This window comes from Drosophila mauritiana, chromosome 3R (assembly GCF_004382145.1).
Source record: "Drosophila mauritiana strain mau12 chromosome 3R, ASM438214v1, whole genome shotgun sequence".
Taxonomy (NCBI): Eukaryota; Metazoa; Arthropoda; class Insecta; order Diptera; family Drosophilidae; genus Drosophila; species Drosophila mauritiana.
In genome coordinates, this window is record NC_046670.1 from 27,882,105 (window position 1) to 27,898,737 (window position 16,633).

The following is a 16,633-nucleotide window of genomic DNA, read 5'->3' on the forward strand; positions in this document are numbered from 1 at the left end:
ATTTTCGTTTGGGTTGCCTAAATGTTATTAAAACTAATGATTTTTGCAGCAAACTTTGGCCAACTGTGCTTTTACGCCTGGTCGTGCAACGTGTCGTATGCGTAATGGCATTCCGTGCTAGTGCCCTGTGCTCTCGGCATAACTCAATTAAACTTTCATCTGCGGTCTCAGTTTAAATTCACTTAGAACTTGAACGATTGGAGATGGAGCTTACGGGACACTCTCATTAGACGTCGGCTTAGCACCTGGGAAAATGTTATTCAAATTGAGCTGCACACGAGATCCGCCTAATGGCCGTTGAAACTTCTGACCCTCCTCGGAAAACTCGGCTTGGACCAGTGGGGAGTGTGCCAAAAATTGGAAAAGCGAGGCGAATGGATAGGAGGGGACGCCGCGTAATGGCCGCATTCTTGCTGTTGTTTTCCTCTGCAATTTCTTTTTTAACGGCGGCAAAATGTGAAAATGTCAGGCACTCAAGCAGTTCAAATTATCCTGCGGAGCAGCGTACAACAAACAAAAAGAGAAAATAATAATGTGAGCCATTTGAATAAAATATAAGGCGAGAAAAGTTAAATGTAATGCCAAAGCCACAGCCAAGCTCCATTCTTTTTGCCGACTTGAAATTGAAATTTTGTTTCGGTTTTAATACTCTTGCCCGGGTACATTAGAGTTGGTGGTTGAGTTGGTGTCTGCAAGATGGAATCATAGACATTTCTCCGGATTACACATCTTGTAGTGTGCGAATGAGCTTGTCGCCATAAATCTCCCGGGATTTTAAATTAAAATGTGATAAGGTTCGGGCAACATTGCCTTTGGCAGCTAGATTTATGTATTTACTACAAAGAAAAGTCAATTATATTTAGTTTTTGTAAAATATTAACTGAAGTTAATACATACTAGCTTAACTGCTTGAATGTTTTCTATGTTTTCGTTTTAAATGTGTAAAAATAAGAATATCCTAGGTATCCCAAAACCGAAAGGTAAACACTGAAATCCCTCAGTTGCTTTCTCAATTTGACCTGCCTCGTTTAACCGAAATTTATTCCAATTTTTAATGTGACCCCGCCCCAGAGAGGCAAACGGCAGGTAAGGTAAGATGATTTTAATGGCGGGCAGCATTAGGCGAGGTCCTTGCCCAAAGACCACCCCCTCCCTTGCGGACAACCATGCCCCCACGCGCACTGCTTGCTCGAGCAGAGGACACAGTAACACTAAACTCGAGGAACTGCTTTAATGCGCTCGCCCGAAAGTATGCAGCGAAATAATTTTGTTTGCGCATCAATCAAAGCGATTTTTCGGGGGCGTTGGCAATGTGGGCGGGCGGTGGCGGTGGCAAATGCGTGGGCGTGGCCAAGCCAAGTGTGGGAGCCGAAAAATCACTTTTGGACCAGCGCATTTGGCCCATCAATCAGCGTCAGGCAAATGCTGCTTATCATATTGCTGGTGTACTCGTACGAAAAACGCTGGCAGTGCATCAAATTGATATTTGTCAATAATCTTCTTTTTTTTCGGCTGCGGATGCCGCTGCGGATTCGGCTGCGGATGCTGCTGCGGCGCCAGCTGCTGTGATAAATGTCACTCACCATGACAAAATATGCTCTGTGGCTGTTGGAAAACGTGACGTGGGCAGCGACGTCGATGCATAAAATATTGGAAAATCACCAGCAAATGGCCACATCAATTTAATTAAAAATGCTTACTTTATGGTGACATGCAAAAAGTACCCGGTTTTTACAACGCGGTCGCTTTTTGTGCCGTTGGCCGGTAGTGGGGCTAATTAAACAGTCACTTTCGTTGGCCGGAAATGGACAAGTGCTCGCATTATTAAATACAATTGCGTCATGAAGATGTAACTGAATTAAAACTCTCTTCAAACCAATTGCATGTATAATGCTGTTTTCTTTTCATAATTGCTTAATATCCAATTAAAGTGTTATTTAATATTCCTCATAGCCCAGTACATGTTTTCTCGGTAATTCACATTATTGTATTCCATGGCAACATTTTTCACGAGACACAAATTGCCCCTAGGTGGGTTTGGATTACCCATCAGTCGATGCTTAAATAAACCAAATATTTGTCCGGAGATAGAGTCTCCATTGAGTTGAGCTGCGCTCTCAGTTAATATTTGTCCATGCCGTGTACTCAGCTGAAGACCCTCCATCTCTGAATTCGGGCGATGCGAAACTATCAACTCGATTCGAAGGACAGGACTTTACACAGCCCCTCCATTAGCTGAGGCATCGGGCTGCCCCGAGCCTTGATGTCCCCATGTAGATACGTGGATACTCGATGTGGATGCTACATGTGGAGAACCCCAGTTGCAGTTGCTACTTTGCCAGCTCCTTTGCCTTCCACGGGCCTTTGCCGGCTTGTTTTCAATTATCAGGCATTACACTTAGGTACACACTTTGATACACATCATTGCCTTCTCGTCCTGTTCTCGTCCTAATCAATGAACATTGAACAACTTCTGGCATGTGGATGGAGTGCGGATCTTTATGAACACGTCTGCATTTCACATTCACTGAGTGAGAAAGACTCGGGGGAGAAAGTAATGCATACACAATGTACTACTGGCAGTGATGGAATTTATTCAGCCAGTCGCATCTATATCATATTTTGCAGGTATTCCCAACGTTATCTATACCTTTTGAGATGCGTTTATCCCACTTCTTTTAGTAATTGATAATTTATTACTATTTAATAGTAATACATTTCACATATCCATTATTGTGAAGGTGCAAGTGTGTATCTTCATCTGATTAGCGACTGCACCATTAACCCCTTGAGGCCTACACGTATGTGCGAGAAAATTGAAATTGGCTCTTAACTAGATTTCCCCCACTTCCCCTTTCACGCAGGCTTTGAGTGAACAATGACTTGGCACATTTTAATTAACCCATTGTGCCTGAGTTCCTGTTTCGTGCCAACAATTATCATTTGCGAACGCATTCGCACTGCGCTCGACAAAACGACGATGACAGTCAGCGGTTTTTAATTAACTTTACAAGTCTCGCGTTTCTGCGGAAACTAAGGACTAAAAATAGCGGGTTGTGGTTGACTTTGATTTTAGCGAGCTTTGGAAAATTGTACAGAACATAGGGGAAATGCTTTACAGGAATGGGTTATAGACGGAGGTTTTCAATTTGTTGTAAATTTAAATACTTGTGGGCGTTTTCAAAGAAGTAAAAAAGGAGGCAGGCGAGCTTCTCTCATTAATAAAATAATTTGACCAATTTAAAGATAGCTCATGCAAAAACCATTTCCAGCAGTTTAAGGAATTTCCTTTGTTACATAACGGTGGTAAGAAATGTAACCCCCTCTACCGCCTCATACTTTTATATAGTTTTTCAACCGTTTCCAGCTATTCTTCGGTTTTGCGAAGTTTTTGTTATGTGTGAAATTTTGTGCTCGCCGCAATTTTCCCTTTTGCTGGCGCCTTCGAAAGTCCTTTGTCTGCGGTCCCCGTAATGTGTGTGTTTTTTCGTGGGTGGCTTCCAAGGCAACTCGGAGCGTCTTAATTAGCTAATGGTTGCCTTGCTGCCTTGCGGCCTTGCAGGCACGAAAAAGGGCTTAGACTGCTTGTCGGCTCAAACTCAATTTGCCTCGTTACAAATTGGCCTGATTGGCATGCAAAAATGCCAGTTTTTCCTCGCTGCATTGATAATAATGCAGGTGCTTCTCCATTTTGTTAGAAGCTTTGATGGCCTGTCAGAGGATTTACGGAAGCGGTGGAAATGCAATTTTCCTTCAGCAGCCTGCAGTCCTACCTACCTACTAATGAAGGCAATGCAATTTAAGGTGGATCAAAACTCACCTAGACGAAACATCGGCTAAAAGGACACTTAATGGTTTATGGAAATTTCTGCTCTTGAATGGCCCTTTGGAAAGCGAGTTTTAATATGTAGCCACATAAACATTGCGCCGACCCTGTGGTTTTGTCTATCTGGATGACTGGCTTTTATGTAAATGCCGCCTGGCCAACAGTGCGTATGATGTACACATAAAATGTTTACGAGTGCCGTAATAAAATCAAATCAAAATTTAATGCTTACACCAGACTGGAGTGGAGATCCTTTTATGGCTTTGCATCCATCAAAATGTCAAATGAGCTGTCCACACGAGGTGGTTCTGGACATATGCTTAGCCCAGGATTCCCAATTCCCGGACTGAAACCTTTTGTTTTCCTCCTAGGAGCGCACACTCTGGACCTGGAGCATCAATCAGGTTTTGTGGTATGTAGGAGTAGGTATTACGGTGGAAAACTTTCTGCTAATCCATTTTACGTGCCTGGGATGGATATTCGTTCCAAGGGCAAGGTCAGCAGCACTCCGGATCATTCGGTTCTCTGTTCGAGCATGAGAAATGAATTTACTTATCTGTTAGGGTAAATTCATGTTCCCCCACTCCCCATGGTGATTTCTACTGGCTGATTTCCTCTTCCGGCGAAAGTCGTCATCAAAAAACCCAAAACACACAAGTCCTTTCTCGTTTAATGTATGCGAAAAGATATGGGGGAGGGGAGATTTTTTTTGAAAACACACGCTCCCTGAAGCTGCTCAAAGAGAATATATATGTATGTTTTAATGTATATAACATACACTATTTATAATGATAATATTTGTTATATAAAACGTATTTATCTGAAAGAGCACTCATCCCATTTATTTAAGAACACAGAAACCGGATGCAAGCAGTTGCATAGGCAAGCAGAGCAGCGACCCCCAAGCAGTTTGTATAGATGTTCGTGCCAAACAGTTATCGCAGCTCGATGGTCATTAAACCGAAATATGAACCCTTTTGGCCAAACGAAATTGCTTACCGAAGTGCGAGAGACATTAGCAAATGTGTATGGTACTTAGAGGAGCTCGTTCGAGGTTAATGCTGAACTTTTGCGGCGGAAATTATTTTTGGGGGCGAGCTTAAATGACCTTGAAGACGGGCCAACTTTTTCGCCTACAAAGCAGCGTGCTGATTTCGCCCACTTCATTTGCTCATCATCAAGTCAATCAAGTTTTAATGATGCCACAATAAACCCCGCATCGCCCGCTGAATAATTTAAGAAATGTCCACGGGGCGTTATTATTTTCTGGGAGTTGTGTTGTTTGTCCAGCCCCCAATATTGCGGCATACTTATGAGCTCAGGGGGATAAATCTGAAATTTTAATTGCTTGCCATTTTCCTTAAGTGTCCAGCAATAACTGGAAATTTATGGGCTTCTTAATGAACGAGTACAGATTGCTGAACATGCTTCGGTTTCGCACAGTTTTATTTATTGAAAAATACATTGGGTTTTCTTTGGTTTCTCATTTGGTAAATAGTTTTGCATTTGTCCTGGGGCTTACACATATGTCGTTAATGATATGATTTCCATTTATGGAGTTTCGTATTCGACTAGCTCATTTTACACACACATAGATATACATTTACATTTATATTTATAACTTGGTTTTTAGACCCCCAGCGGGGTCTCTCGTAGTTGAACTCTAAAAGTACAGACAACACACAGTCCACAAGTATTTTATATCTTGTCCTGGCGTCTCTTCTTGTTTTTGTTTATCGGTTTTTGGTTTCTTGGTTTTTGCTATTGGGTCCTGGCCAACAGTTTTCATTGTTTGGCTTGCGGCTTTGCGTTCGGCCAGATTGGGGTTTAATTCATTTTCATTAGGGTGACAAGCGGTCCGCCCCGTGTGTCAATCTTCATCAGAAGATGAGCGCCCAATTCCAAGTTGGATGTCCTCCCAAGTCCATCCCTTCCAGTTGGCGCCGCAGGATATTCCGCCCAGCATTAATGGGGTTGGACGGCTGGCTACTTTTCGGCTGGGTTGATTTAAACCCAGTCCTGCCCCTCGCCTTCCCTTCAGTCACTGCCATCCTTCGGCTCGGCCCGGTGTCCGGTATTTACAACAGCCTCTCCAGATCCTCGCTCTCCGCGTCGCTGATAAAGGAGTCGGTGTCCGTGAAATAATCGTCGTCGCACCTGTTCCGGCGACAGCAGACCCTGCGACCAATCTCCTCGTCGCTCCAGTGCTCAAATTCCTCCTTGTGGTGCTCCAGCAGCATTAGCGACGGGAACAAACTATCGCAGCCACTGCAACTGGTGGAGGGCAGGTCGGGAAGTCGCCAGGAAGGCCCGCAAAAAAGGGAGAGAAAGGCACGAAAGAAAGGCGAGAAGTAGATAAAAAGCGAGAGCTAGCTTAATTAAGTGCATTTCCCTTACCCGAAGTGTCGCTTCTTCTGCTGGTGCGATGCCAACTGGCGGTGACAATGGAAAGCTCGGTCGCACACGTTGCAGGTGAGTGATTCGTCTGAAAATTGGGTAACTATAAAGCAGGCTTCGGAAACAGTGTTCGTCTGATGTGGAAACATTTTGGGAAGCAGGTGGTAACACAAAAGTAAAATGTAATAGTTTCAAGTTCAGTAAATGAACATATTACTAAGAGTATCTCCGATAGGTAAATTAAATTATATAAATGTAATTTACAAACAAAGGCTGTCCGCCCACTCGAGGCCCTACTGTTCCTCATCCGCCTGCATCGCCTGCATTATCGCTGGGCTTTTGTGGACCCAACACTCACCGTAGTCATCATCGTCATCCGCCATGGCCAGCGCATGCAGACGACTTATTGTGTTTTCGTTAATCTCCTTCGATGTTGACGTGCTGCCTGCGCCGAGGTCCTTTGATGTTTTGGCTTTCGCCTGGCACAAGCCCAGTTCGCAGAGGGCGCTCTCCACCTCGTAGTTGCCCTGGCAATCGGCATCCATGCAGGGCAGGAGTGCCAGGTTCCCGTTTCCACTCCCGTTCCCGTTCCCATTGCCGTTCCCACAGCCTGCCGCTCCTGTGGATCCCGAGCCTGAACCCGAGCCCCCGTTGACATTGACGTTGCCATTGGCTTCTCCTGCTGCCTGACTGCTACAGCCGGCGGTGGCGGAGTTCGCTGCCAGCATTTCAAAGTCGTCTAGCTCATCGAACGGATCATCGATTTTGTGGCCAAGTGACACGGCATCGTCGGCCTCGGCACTCAGTCGTCCATATGCCTTCCGTGGGGGCCGCTTCACATATTTGTCTGCCATAAAATGAGGTGGAAAATGCATGAAAAACTTTGCTAAATAAAAGCCTGTTCGTATTGATAAAACATTCTGTGGAAAATGTAGCGAAAGTCCTTAGGGGTTCGTTTTCAGAACGAGCTTTATGGACATACTTTTGCTTTTGAGCTGGTTTCTATTCATGGTTCAACACAAAAGTATGTATAAAGTATAGGTTTTTTATATTTTAAACCTACACTAAAGATAACTTTGTTTATATTTTTAAGCTTGCCTTAAAACCTAAGCGGTTGCTTTATTTTTATAATAATGGAATAGAGAATAGTTATTACAGTCTAAATGTAAATATATTCGAAAAATTCAATTGCCTCACATCTCTAACTGAATGAAAACGTAATATTTTAAATGTTTTTCCAGTAACCGGGAAAAAGAACAATTCAAACGCAATCGCTTTTTTATTGCTTTTGAATTGCTTGTGCTGTCGGAGGGTTCTGGACATATTTTTACTGTAACGCGTTAGTTTTTTCAGTGCATAACTTTTGTTTCCGCTTTGTGGGGCAAGTCTCTTTGTTATTGCTGAGCGTGGAAATTGAGAAATGTGCCTCAATGCATCAGGCAATTTATGGAGGCTTTTGTGCCGCTTTTGATATTTGCAGAAGGACCTGCCGTTGAGACAAAAAGTTTCCGCTCTTCCTTATATTTGCCTGCATGTCCTCGACGTCCCGAAGTGATAAAATGAGATTTATTGTCGGCTTTGTTTGTGCACTGTGTGATTGTGATTGGGGAAAGGACAATAAATATAGTGGCTGGCGGTGAGATTTGGAAAGCCTTTATTTACGGTCCCAAAAATAGATGGTGTGCTGACTTGGCCCTGTATTTTTATGGCGCACTAGCCGTTCGAGCTCCCATTAGCAGCTCATTATGTGGGCTTGTCTTTGTGCGGGCTTTAATTGCAATCGAGTTCAACAGTGCGTATACGTGACGACACGAAATTGACCATTCGTACGGCTTAATCGTATTTAAATGCTTAAATAAACTAAAGTCGAAGTGCTCGAGCACGTTGCTATAGCAAAGTCTTTAATTTCTGTGGCATTTCGAGTTCGTTAATTCCCGACAAGAAAATTAAATTAAAATGATTTAATGGATTAAGAAATCAATTAAAATACATTTCATTTGAATGAATCCTATATACTCACTAAAATGGTGTCTAGAACCTTCAAACGCCTTGTGACGACTTTATTATTTAACCACAAATAAAAAACCATTAAAAGCTCGTATTTTGAGGCAGCCCAGGAAAAAACGACCATGAATATTAAAAGTGGGTCCAGAAATGGAAATAAAAAACGCATATGGGGAGAAAACATTCGCAGAATATGACGGACGGAGTGAAAAACTGGTGGAAAGCCGGCCGAGATTGGTGTCAAAATAGGCGCCAGACCGTGAGGCGAACTAAAACTCAATTTTATCGTCAAATTGTGGACCGCAGAGCGGCAAACATTTACCGCGATGTTTTCTGGTCTGGGACTTGGATGGAAATTTATGACCACGGGCTTTAAGTTCGCCCCGGACTCGTAATCTCAAAAGATAAAAGTTTCTCTCGATTTTACTTTAGAATTACAGCACAAATTATTACAAATGATGCCGCCCGCCGGCAAGAAAATATAAATCATGGCTCGGAAAAGCTGGAAAAGCTGGAAAAGCGTACAGTGCAGACAGGACCGGCGATATTAATACGCCAGATAAATGCCTAATAATTCTTCTCATGCTGCGTTTAGGATACACACTCGTTTTCGATGCCTGCCCGAATGGCAACCATAATTTATGATACATTTTGTTTGCCCCGTTGTTATTTTTATTATTTCTGATGTCTGACCAAAGGCACGAACTAATGATGCCGGCAGCCAAAGTGAGCCACATCTGATGGCATAGAAAACCAAAGCAAACAGAGCTGGAAAAAACCAAAAATCAAAACAGACATCCTGCAGGACCTTCGGCTAATTGGCAGCAGAAACAGCAGTGTTCAAAATAATAATGTGAACATTCGATAAATAGTTTAAAGGCAATACGTTTGACGGAATTACTCATTATCTTTTTAAAGCTTTATAAACTTCCTCTTATCACCAGAAAATAAAAGAAATCGTTTGTATTATGTGAAAATACGTATGACATTTCATTTTGATTCCCCCATCGCTTGTAATACGAGAAAATCCGCTGCTAATAAACAAGTCCTTTCCCTAGTTTTCCCCATTAATCATCATTTGTACGATGATATCTGTGTGTGGACATCAGACGCGGTGGCATAACAACATGCCTAGGCTAATTGCCATTGCTTGTTTTACAATTCTCCAAATTGAATGCACAAACGCATTATTATCAATGACAAATGGCTGTCATAATTATCGGTAAATGTCGCGGCCATATGTTGCCCAGAATTTGCATAACGCACATAAATCTCGGCCACGCCCCCTTCTCCGCCCCGTGGGCGAACAACAGTACATATGTTGACAAAAGCTTAAGGGCGTCGTCTTGTTTTTGCTGTCACTTGTGCGAGTTGGCAAATTAAATTTTGTACGATTAAATTTCGCGCCTGCCACGGATGATTGGAAAAATTGTCGTTGCTATTAATGTCATAAATGTTTGCGAATTTGCAAAGTGAGTAATGGCAATTTGCGATGTGCGAAAAAGCTTTCAATTATTGTACTGACATTAAGGACATTGTTTACGTATCCATTCTAATGGATTTATCTGTGGAAATTCATTAAACATTACTTGTTTTTCTTCGCCACTGTAGATAAGGGTGTGAAAAGTGGGTGGCTCAGGCAGAAGTCAACTTGTTTTTCTTCTTGGCAACAGCTGCTGGCAGAAGTAAATCAAATGCCAGAAGCCCCTTAAGTAACTTTATATGCCACAGCTGTTATGTAGAGTAAACAGCAGATTTATTTACTCTTCATTTTTCAAACATAATTATACGTACAAATAATCGAAAGTTTCCAATTTGCCAAAAGCAAATTCAATCAGGGAAAATCAATACTGCCAAAAACTATCCCGTTCGCCACAAAAACAAAGGAAGTTGGTAAACATAATTTAAAATTTCTGATTAACATTTTGATTGCATTTTACCCAGGCTGGCTTTTAATTTGCTTCGTGAACATACGCTAATTATTTTATAATAAAAACCGGATTGAGAATCGGGATAAAGCCGCAATTTATTTATGGTCGCTTATTATTGGTATGTGTCCGTTGTTATATATTCATGTGATTCAGGTCTGGGCACCTAATATTTTATTGATGGATGCTTAACATAAAAGTGCAGCAACTTTCAATTTGCGCGACAGAATCAACAAAGGCAACTAAAAATTTCAATTACCAGCCATCAGCGAAATCCCCCCAGAAGCATCCTTTATTTTCCCCCAGCAATTTTCTTGGCGGGTGCGAGACTTAGCGCTTAGACAAAAGCATCTTGGGGCCGAAAGCCCAAAGTGTTTTCTTTTCGACAGTCACATCCGCACCACGTTTTCTGCGTCGCTCACACGTGCAGGGCCTCATTATTGTGTGGGTTGTAGGATCTCGATGTTATTTACTTTGGCCCGTTTCCCCCAGTTGCTAACATAAACCCCCCCACTTCCTCAATGTTTTTCCACTTTTCCATACGGCACAGATAAAGGCAAACAATAGGAGTGTGCAGGCAAGTAGAATATACATTTATTCGGGGCCTATACTCACCAAGTCATTTCGGGAATTTTAATTAACTTGTTTAGATAACGAGCGAGTGTTTGGCTTATGAATGAAAGCCAGGTCTGAACTGATACATGTCTGGCATGGCAAATCGAGAAAATCGTGAAATGCACCTCAGCAGTTGAAGCGAAATTGACTTGTTGAAATTCCTGCTTGGAGAATGTAGATATATCTGTGAGAAGCCAAGATTGTCAGCTTGATCCAGTTGGTTTTAGTCGTCAGCAATCATCTTCTCCATCAAGATTTAGTGATTTAGTCTATGATCTGCTTAATTTTCATGGATGTCATATTGTAATTTAATTGATTACAGGAATGAAGCGAGCTGACAATTGCAAGTCAATCAATTTTAAGTGATTCGAGTTACGTTTCAGGCAACCAGAGTGCAAAGTAATATATCAGAATGGAATAGAGCTCTCGTTTGAAGGATTTTAAATTACAAATTTGTACATATCTATGAGAAGTTAAAGATACCCAACTGATCCTTGGAATAGAGCTCCTTCCTCGTTTACCATCCAGTAAACTCCCCTGCTTGATATCAGTACTGCAGCTATTTATGGTTGACTTAGGCACAAGTTTGCGACTTAACCCGATTAGTTCGCTAATTATTGATAAATTATCCTAATTGAGGGCGGACTTTTGCAGCCAACTGGACTAATTGATGGCCCAGGTGTGGGAACTAACCTTGTGTGGTGTTGCTGTGATTACCGCCGTTCGAGTTGCTCTTGGAGAAGCTGCAGTTGTTGTTGAAGGAGTTGAAGAAGTTGGCGGCACCGGTGCGCCGTAAAATCCAAAACATGGTTGCAGGTGTGCAGCAGTGTATCCTGATTAATGGGCTGTCGGAAAATTCCAGTTGATATGCTGCAGCGCCCTGAAGTAGGCAACGAATTATGCCAACTGCCTTTCCACCGACGGCATTTTCACGCGACGCGTTCTTGCGCTGATAAGCGGGCTACGGAAAATGAGGCGAGGACGCGACGATAAGCGAAGTCGGAAAAGCCCAGAAAAACTGGCGACCGTATCGTGTGGAAGTCTTCAGCAAACTAACCCGACTTCGGTTGCGCTCTCGGACTTTATACCCCACGAAGGAAAATGAGAGCGAAAATGTCCGTGTAACCATGATGGCTCTCTCCCTCTACGTGATAACGTAAGGACTTACGTTTTCCCACTGCTCTTTTGCTCTTTTGACGTCTGTTGTTGGGAAAACCAACGCTTGGCAAGGGCTAAACTTGACCTTCGTCAACACTTGCATGTCGTTTGGCCCGCTGGCAGCCCATAATTCGTTTTGTTTAATAAACGATTACGTATGCGCCGTGTGGACGAGCCTCAGCTGTCTTGCGACTTCGGGCACTAAAACGCCCATCAATCATCGCCACCGGAAGTGGTCGGCACTTTGTTGTTCCTGTTTAAAGTTTTATATGCTTCTTATTGGGCTGCTCAATTAGACAGCGTCTTTGACTACTTTGCTCACTGGGAGAAAATCGTAGCAGCATATGAAATATATAAAATACACCTTTTTTCTATCTCTTCCACATTGCGATTGCTTTTAACGATTTTTCTCGTACACTTTTCCGTACAAATTTCCGTTCTTTGTGCATATTTATTTGACACTTTCCCATCAGTGTTTGTGACGTGGAAACGGGCGGAAATGCTGAACGGTTAACAGCTGGCAGCACATGCATCCACATCAAAGTTTCCCCCTGATGGTTAACGCGGTGGCAAAAACAAAGACATCTCCATTAGGTTGGCGTGTTCGAGGGTTTCAAGTGCAAGTGCAAAGTTCATGTCCTGCGAATTCGTTTATGGTGCACGCGCGGCGGCATTAAAGCGTTTTCCGAGCACCCTCTATTAAATGCCGCACGACAAATGGTTTTCCGCAGACAAGACTGTGATTTGATGACTCGGTTTCGGTTCGCCGATTTCTGCTGCTCGAGCGGGGTTAAGTTAACCCGATACTGATTGCCGTGGCTTGGATGTGGCCGCCACGAGGGGCAGTAGTCGCCCCCACACACACACACAAAGGACAAGTGACATACGACCCACCTTTGTGCGCATAGTAGAGTCTGAATTTAATATTTAATCAGCGAGGGCTGCCGTTTAACAATTCAAATTGCTGCGAATTGTGTGTTCTGTGAACTTTTGGCATTGGCGACATTACGAATTCATGCGCTACGTGCCAAAGTCACAACGAGTCCAAATGAATCCAAACGATTCTCCGAATATGTTTGAACTCTGCGAATATGTTGCGCAAACTTTGCCCCATAAATTATGCACTATTAAAAGCTCATGCATAAGGCATGCCCCATGTCCCTGCAGCAAAACCAACAAGGACCCTGGACCAGAAATAATAACCGCAACAAAGCATTACACATGGACGGCAATTAGGTCCAATTTCGATGGAAATGCATGGCAAAGTAGTCACTTATGTCCAGTTGATGCAATAGAATGGTTCCACAAATTGTTGGCCATGGAGAACATGACATTTGGAATTCGATTAGTTTAAATGGCAACGAACGTTGGTTAATCCTTCAACATGATGTAATTCCAATCGGCACATAATTCCCTTGCGGAATGCAAATTAAATTAACTGAATACAGAGGAGTGCTTCACACAAAGCCAGTTATCTAATGCTGTCCACACAAAGTTTTCGACTTAAGCATAAACAAAGCTCTGGAAAGTTGGCAAACTTGCCACAATCAATATTGATGGAAATTCAGTTTACTTGGCTATTTGAGCGTGTCGGCGTAGAACTTTCGGTGCTTGAATTTAATTCGCATCACCCAGCTGCAATAAATTTATTCAAAATCATTTAGTGTGGCAATGGATAGCGGCCATACTCACCCAATCAGGATGAACGCCAGCAAGTAGAAGGCGGCGCTGAGGAAATTAAATCCTCCAGGATTGCTGGCCAGGGATTCCTTATAGATGGCCGTGTAAAGGGGGGCCGCGACTGGAAGTGAAGTGTGATGGATGGGGCAGGTATTCAGAGAATTTCAAGGGGTCTTACCAAAGGGCGCGAACGATTGTAGGATGTTGCCGATGGCAAACAGCTTACCTGCGATGATTACAAAAACATTTAAGTGGCAACGAAGTGCATTCCTGATTATTACTTACCAGTGTCAGAGGGCGGAACTATATTCGATACAATTGTGCGAAACATGGGACCCTGAATGGAGCGAAAGATTCCTAGGACAACAGATAGGTACAGGTGCCAGGAGAGATAGGCAAATCCTCTGGCCATATTGGCGGCTACTTCCGAAAGCAGAGACAGTAACGCCAATGTAACAACGGACAGTCCAAAAAACTGAGCATATGTGAGTAAATATATAGGTAATATTCGATATGATGCATTGTTCAAAATACCTTTCTCAAAACAAAAATCCCCAAAATAGCTCCCACCATGGGAACTGATTGACTGAAAGTATCGAAAATAGTAAAATCACGCACTGTGAAGTGAAACTGTTGGCGCACGAACAAGTAATTTACAGTCATGACGCCATCTGCAAGCATATCAGCACATAAAATGATTAGATTCCCAAAAATAAATCTATCCAGAATCCAGACTTACCGGCAACAAAAATGGAGACAAAGCCGGCCAAAGTAACCAGCCAAATAACGGTGTGCGCATTATTTTCCCTTTTCTTAAAACAGGTGCTAAACATATCCTTAACGTGTGTAAAACTGAACAAACCAGCCTTTTCGACTTTATCCTCTGAAGGCTTTTCTGTCGCCTCATATTTGGGGGGATCGTCACAATTCTCGGTTCCCTCGGCTTCAGCCGATATTTCATTCGTTTTGTTTTTTTGATCTAAAATTGTGACTACGACATCCTTTTCTTTTCCAGGCACTTCGTCGTCCTCTTCTTGAGACATTCCCAGACTTTCGGGCATGTAGAAAATAATAAATAATGTTGCGATAACGACTATTAAACAGGAGAGACTCTGTACAAACGCAGAACTTGTGGCTGCATAAACAAAACTCGATAGCAGCGAGCCACTTGTGAGGGCCACAAACAGTATGACCTCCATGAAGATCATTCTGAAAATTGTAAATTATAGAAGGGATGGCAATAGTGGAACTTGCACTCAGGTGGCACTCACCTGTAGGGTCTGGTTTTCATGTCCGTTGTGTCCGTGATGAAGCAGAAGGCAGCCACAGAAAACACGCACCATCCTCCGAGCACAGAGTGTGGCACGGCTGCCAAGGTGTACCACCAGGGATTCACCATATAGTAGCTGGACAGCCAGCAAATGACAGACGAGATCAGGGCGGAAGCGGAAAAGCCTAGTAGGAAACGGCTTACTTCCATTGCGGCATTCAACGAACGCATTTCCGGAGAAACTCACCGATCAGCGAGACAATCAGCAGGGGCTTGCGTCCATACTGATCCGACCAGGATCCCACGAATAAGCCACAGATGGCGGGCATAATACTTTCGAAGAGGGTGCGGGTTAGAAACATGTTAGCCACGTAAGCCTGAAGCTCCGTTTCAATGGCCTAAAAGGCGAGAGAAGCAAGCTTAATAACCCCTTTAAGCGTTCTGTAGCTCCATACCTGTATTTCTGAGCTGGTGTTTTTGCTATCCAATAGCTTACAATCGCTTTCATTGTACTGGAATATCACAGTGCAGGCCTGATAAATCAACTGATTGCGCATGACAGTACCTAAAGGGGTGATCGAAATGAGGGCTTATCACGATAATCTGATTTTCCGCTCACCTGACAGCATATGCGAAAATATCAGCATAAAAAGCACCGGCTCTATGTATAACATGTTGAACAGACGCCTCCATTCCAGAGTCTTGAGTTGGGAAAGCGATGCCTCCTCCATTATTTTAATTGAGATTGTTTATCTATGTTTGTTTAATTTAACTCGCTTAATTCGCTCGCATAAGCTTGGTATGTTATTAGCTTAAACTTTGTAACTCACTTCACTGGACTTAACGATCCCAATTTATTGAGATTGATGATCAGGTATCATTTTTAAATTTGTTTTTCAGCCTTCATAATATTTTTATTTGGTATATGTATATTTATATTTATATTAGCTCCATCCGACTTATCGCTCTGCTGGCTTTGTTGTTTACCCGGGCAACGCGAGACTAGAATATCAAGTTATATTTCATCTGAGTTTCGAACACGAACTAAATCTGAAAAGCTTCGTTCATGTGCTTAAATAGGTTTTAAGTGATATAGGCGTGCGTGTAATTATTGTAGGGGGGATTTTTCCCTACCTACCAGATTGATCTACGATGCTTGTGTTCAGAATACATCTATCGCAGGGCTTTAACATCTTGTTTTATTATATGCAGTTGCAACCATAACTTTCTCAATTTCTAATACAGGGCTCTGCACTTAACCCTTTTATGCTGGAAAACTTTTCCTCCACACGCACACACACACACGAAGTTTAAGAAAAGTCTTTTCCGCCGAGGAAAGCGAACAACTTTGCCCGTGTAAATAGCAGGCCAACACTTCCGGCATGTTGGCGTTGGTACTTAACCCCTTGTCCCCTTTCACCCGCTTATTTCGCGCTTTTTATTACATCACTATTTCCCCCCTCGCATAAAATATGCATAAAGATTTTAAGCTTGGTATGGAGAACATTTACCAAAATTATTTCGAAGTTGTTTTGGGGTTTTAATTTGGCTGCCGACAAGGGGTGTTCATTAAGCTGCGTGCGGCTTTTTTTAATCGTCGAGGTGTAGTGGAAATATTTAGTTACTTTTCTACTTGGATTTCAAATTGAAAAACTCTAAGCTGCCGACTTGCAGCTATGAATAATTCCCGAAAAACGTTGCAAAATAGAGTGTTCACTGCAGAATAAATGCATTGCAGGCACATCACGCATACGC

At 42.8% G+C, this 16,633-nt stretch overlaps 2 protein-coding genes across 2 annotated transcripts; both read right to left on the reverse strand.

Moving 5' to 3' along the window:
- Nucleotides 1–5,254: 5,254 nt before the first annotated feature.
- LOC117145635 lies at nt 5,255–11,805 on the reverse strand. The gene is made up of 4 exons (XM_033311354.1): nt 11,464–11,805; nt 6,582–7,070; nt 6,224–6,311; nt 5,255–6,100 (listed from the first exon to the last, which is right to left on the reverse strand). The coding sequence occupies exons 1-4, from the start codon at nt 11,576–11,578 to the stop codon at nt 5,905–5,907; spliced, it is 888 nt and encodes a 295-aa protein (XP_033167245.1). The 5' UTR covers nt 11,579–11,805; the 3' UTR covers nt 5,255–5,904.
- A 1,586-nt stretch (nt 11,806–13,391) lies between these two features.
- On the reverse strand, nt 13,392–15,903 carry LOC117144109 (proton-coupled folate transporter). Its single transcript, XM_033309129.1, has 10 exons — nt 15,498–15,903; nt 15,334–15,443; nt 15,126–15,276; nt 14,880–15,063; nt 14,348–14,817; nt 14,143–14,279; nt 13,894–14,083; nt 13,787–13,834; nt 13,621–13,729; nt 13,392–13,563 (listed from the first exon to the last, which is right to left on the reverse strand). The coding sequence occupies exons 1-10, from the start codon at nt 15,607–15,609 to the stop codon at nt 13,506–13,508; spliced, it is 1,569 nt and encodes a 522-aa protein (XP_033165020.1). The 5' UTR covers nt 15,610–15,903; the 3' UTR covers nt 13,392–13,505.
- Between the last annotated feature and the right edge of the window lie 730 nt (nt 15,904–16,633).

What these genes read in the sequence shown, in the direction of transcription:
- LOC117145635 (XM_033311354.1), bottom strand. Translation starts at nt 11,578, where the DNA reads ATGTTTTGGATTTTACGGCGCACCGGTGCCGCCAACTTCTTCAACTCC. An exon ending in GGATGACGATGATGACTACG is followed by an intron (nt 6,312 to 6,581) that starts GTGAGTGTTGGG and finishes CCCAATTTTCAG; the next exon opens with ACGAATCACTCACCTGCAAC. An exon ending in CAGAAGAAGCGACACTTCGG is followed by an intron (nt 6,101 to 6,223) that starts GTAAGGGAAATG and finishes GCCCTCCACCAG; the next exon opens with TTGCAGTGGCTGCGATAGTT.
- LOC117144109 (XM_033309129.1), bottom strand. Translation starts at nt 15,609, where the DNA reads ATGGAGGAGGCATCGCTTTCCCAACTCAAGACTCTGGAATGGAGGCGT. An exon ending in GCTGATTGTCTCGCTGATCG is followed by an intron (nt 15,064 to 15,125) that starts GTGAGTTTCTCC and finishes GTTTCCTACTAG; the next exon opens with GCTTTTCCGCTTCCGCCCTG. An exon ending in ATGAAAACCAGACCCTACAG is followed by an intron (nt 14,818 to 14,879) that starts GTGAGTGCCACC and finishes TACAATTTTCAG; the next exon opens with AATGATCTTCATGGAGGTCA.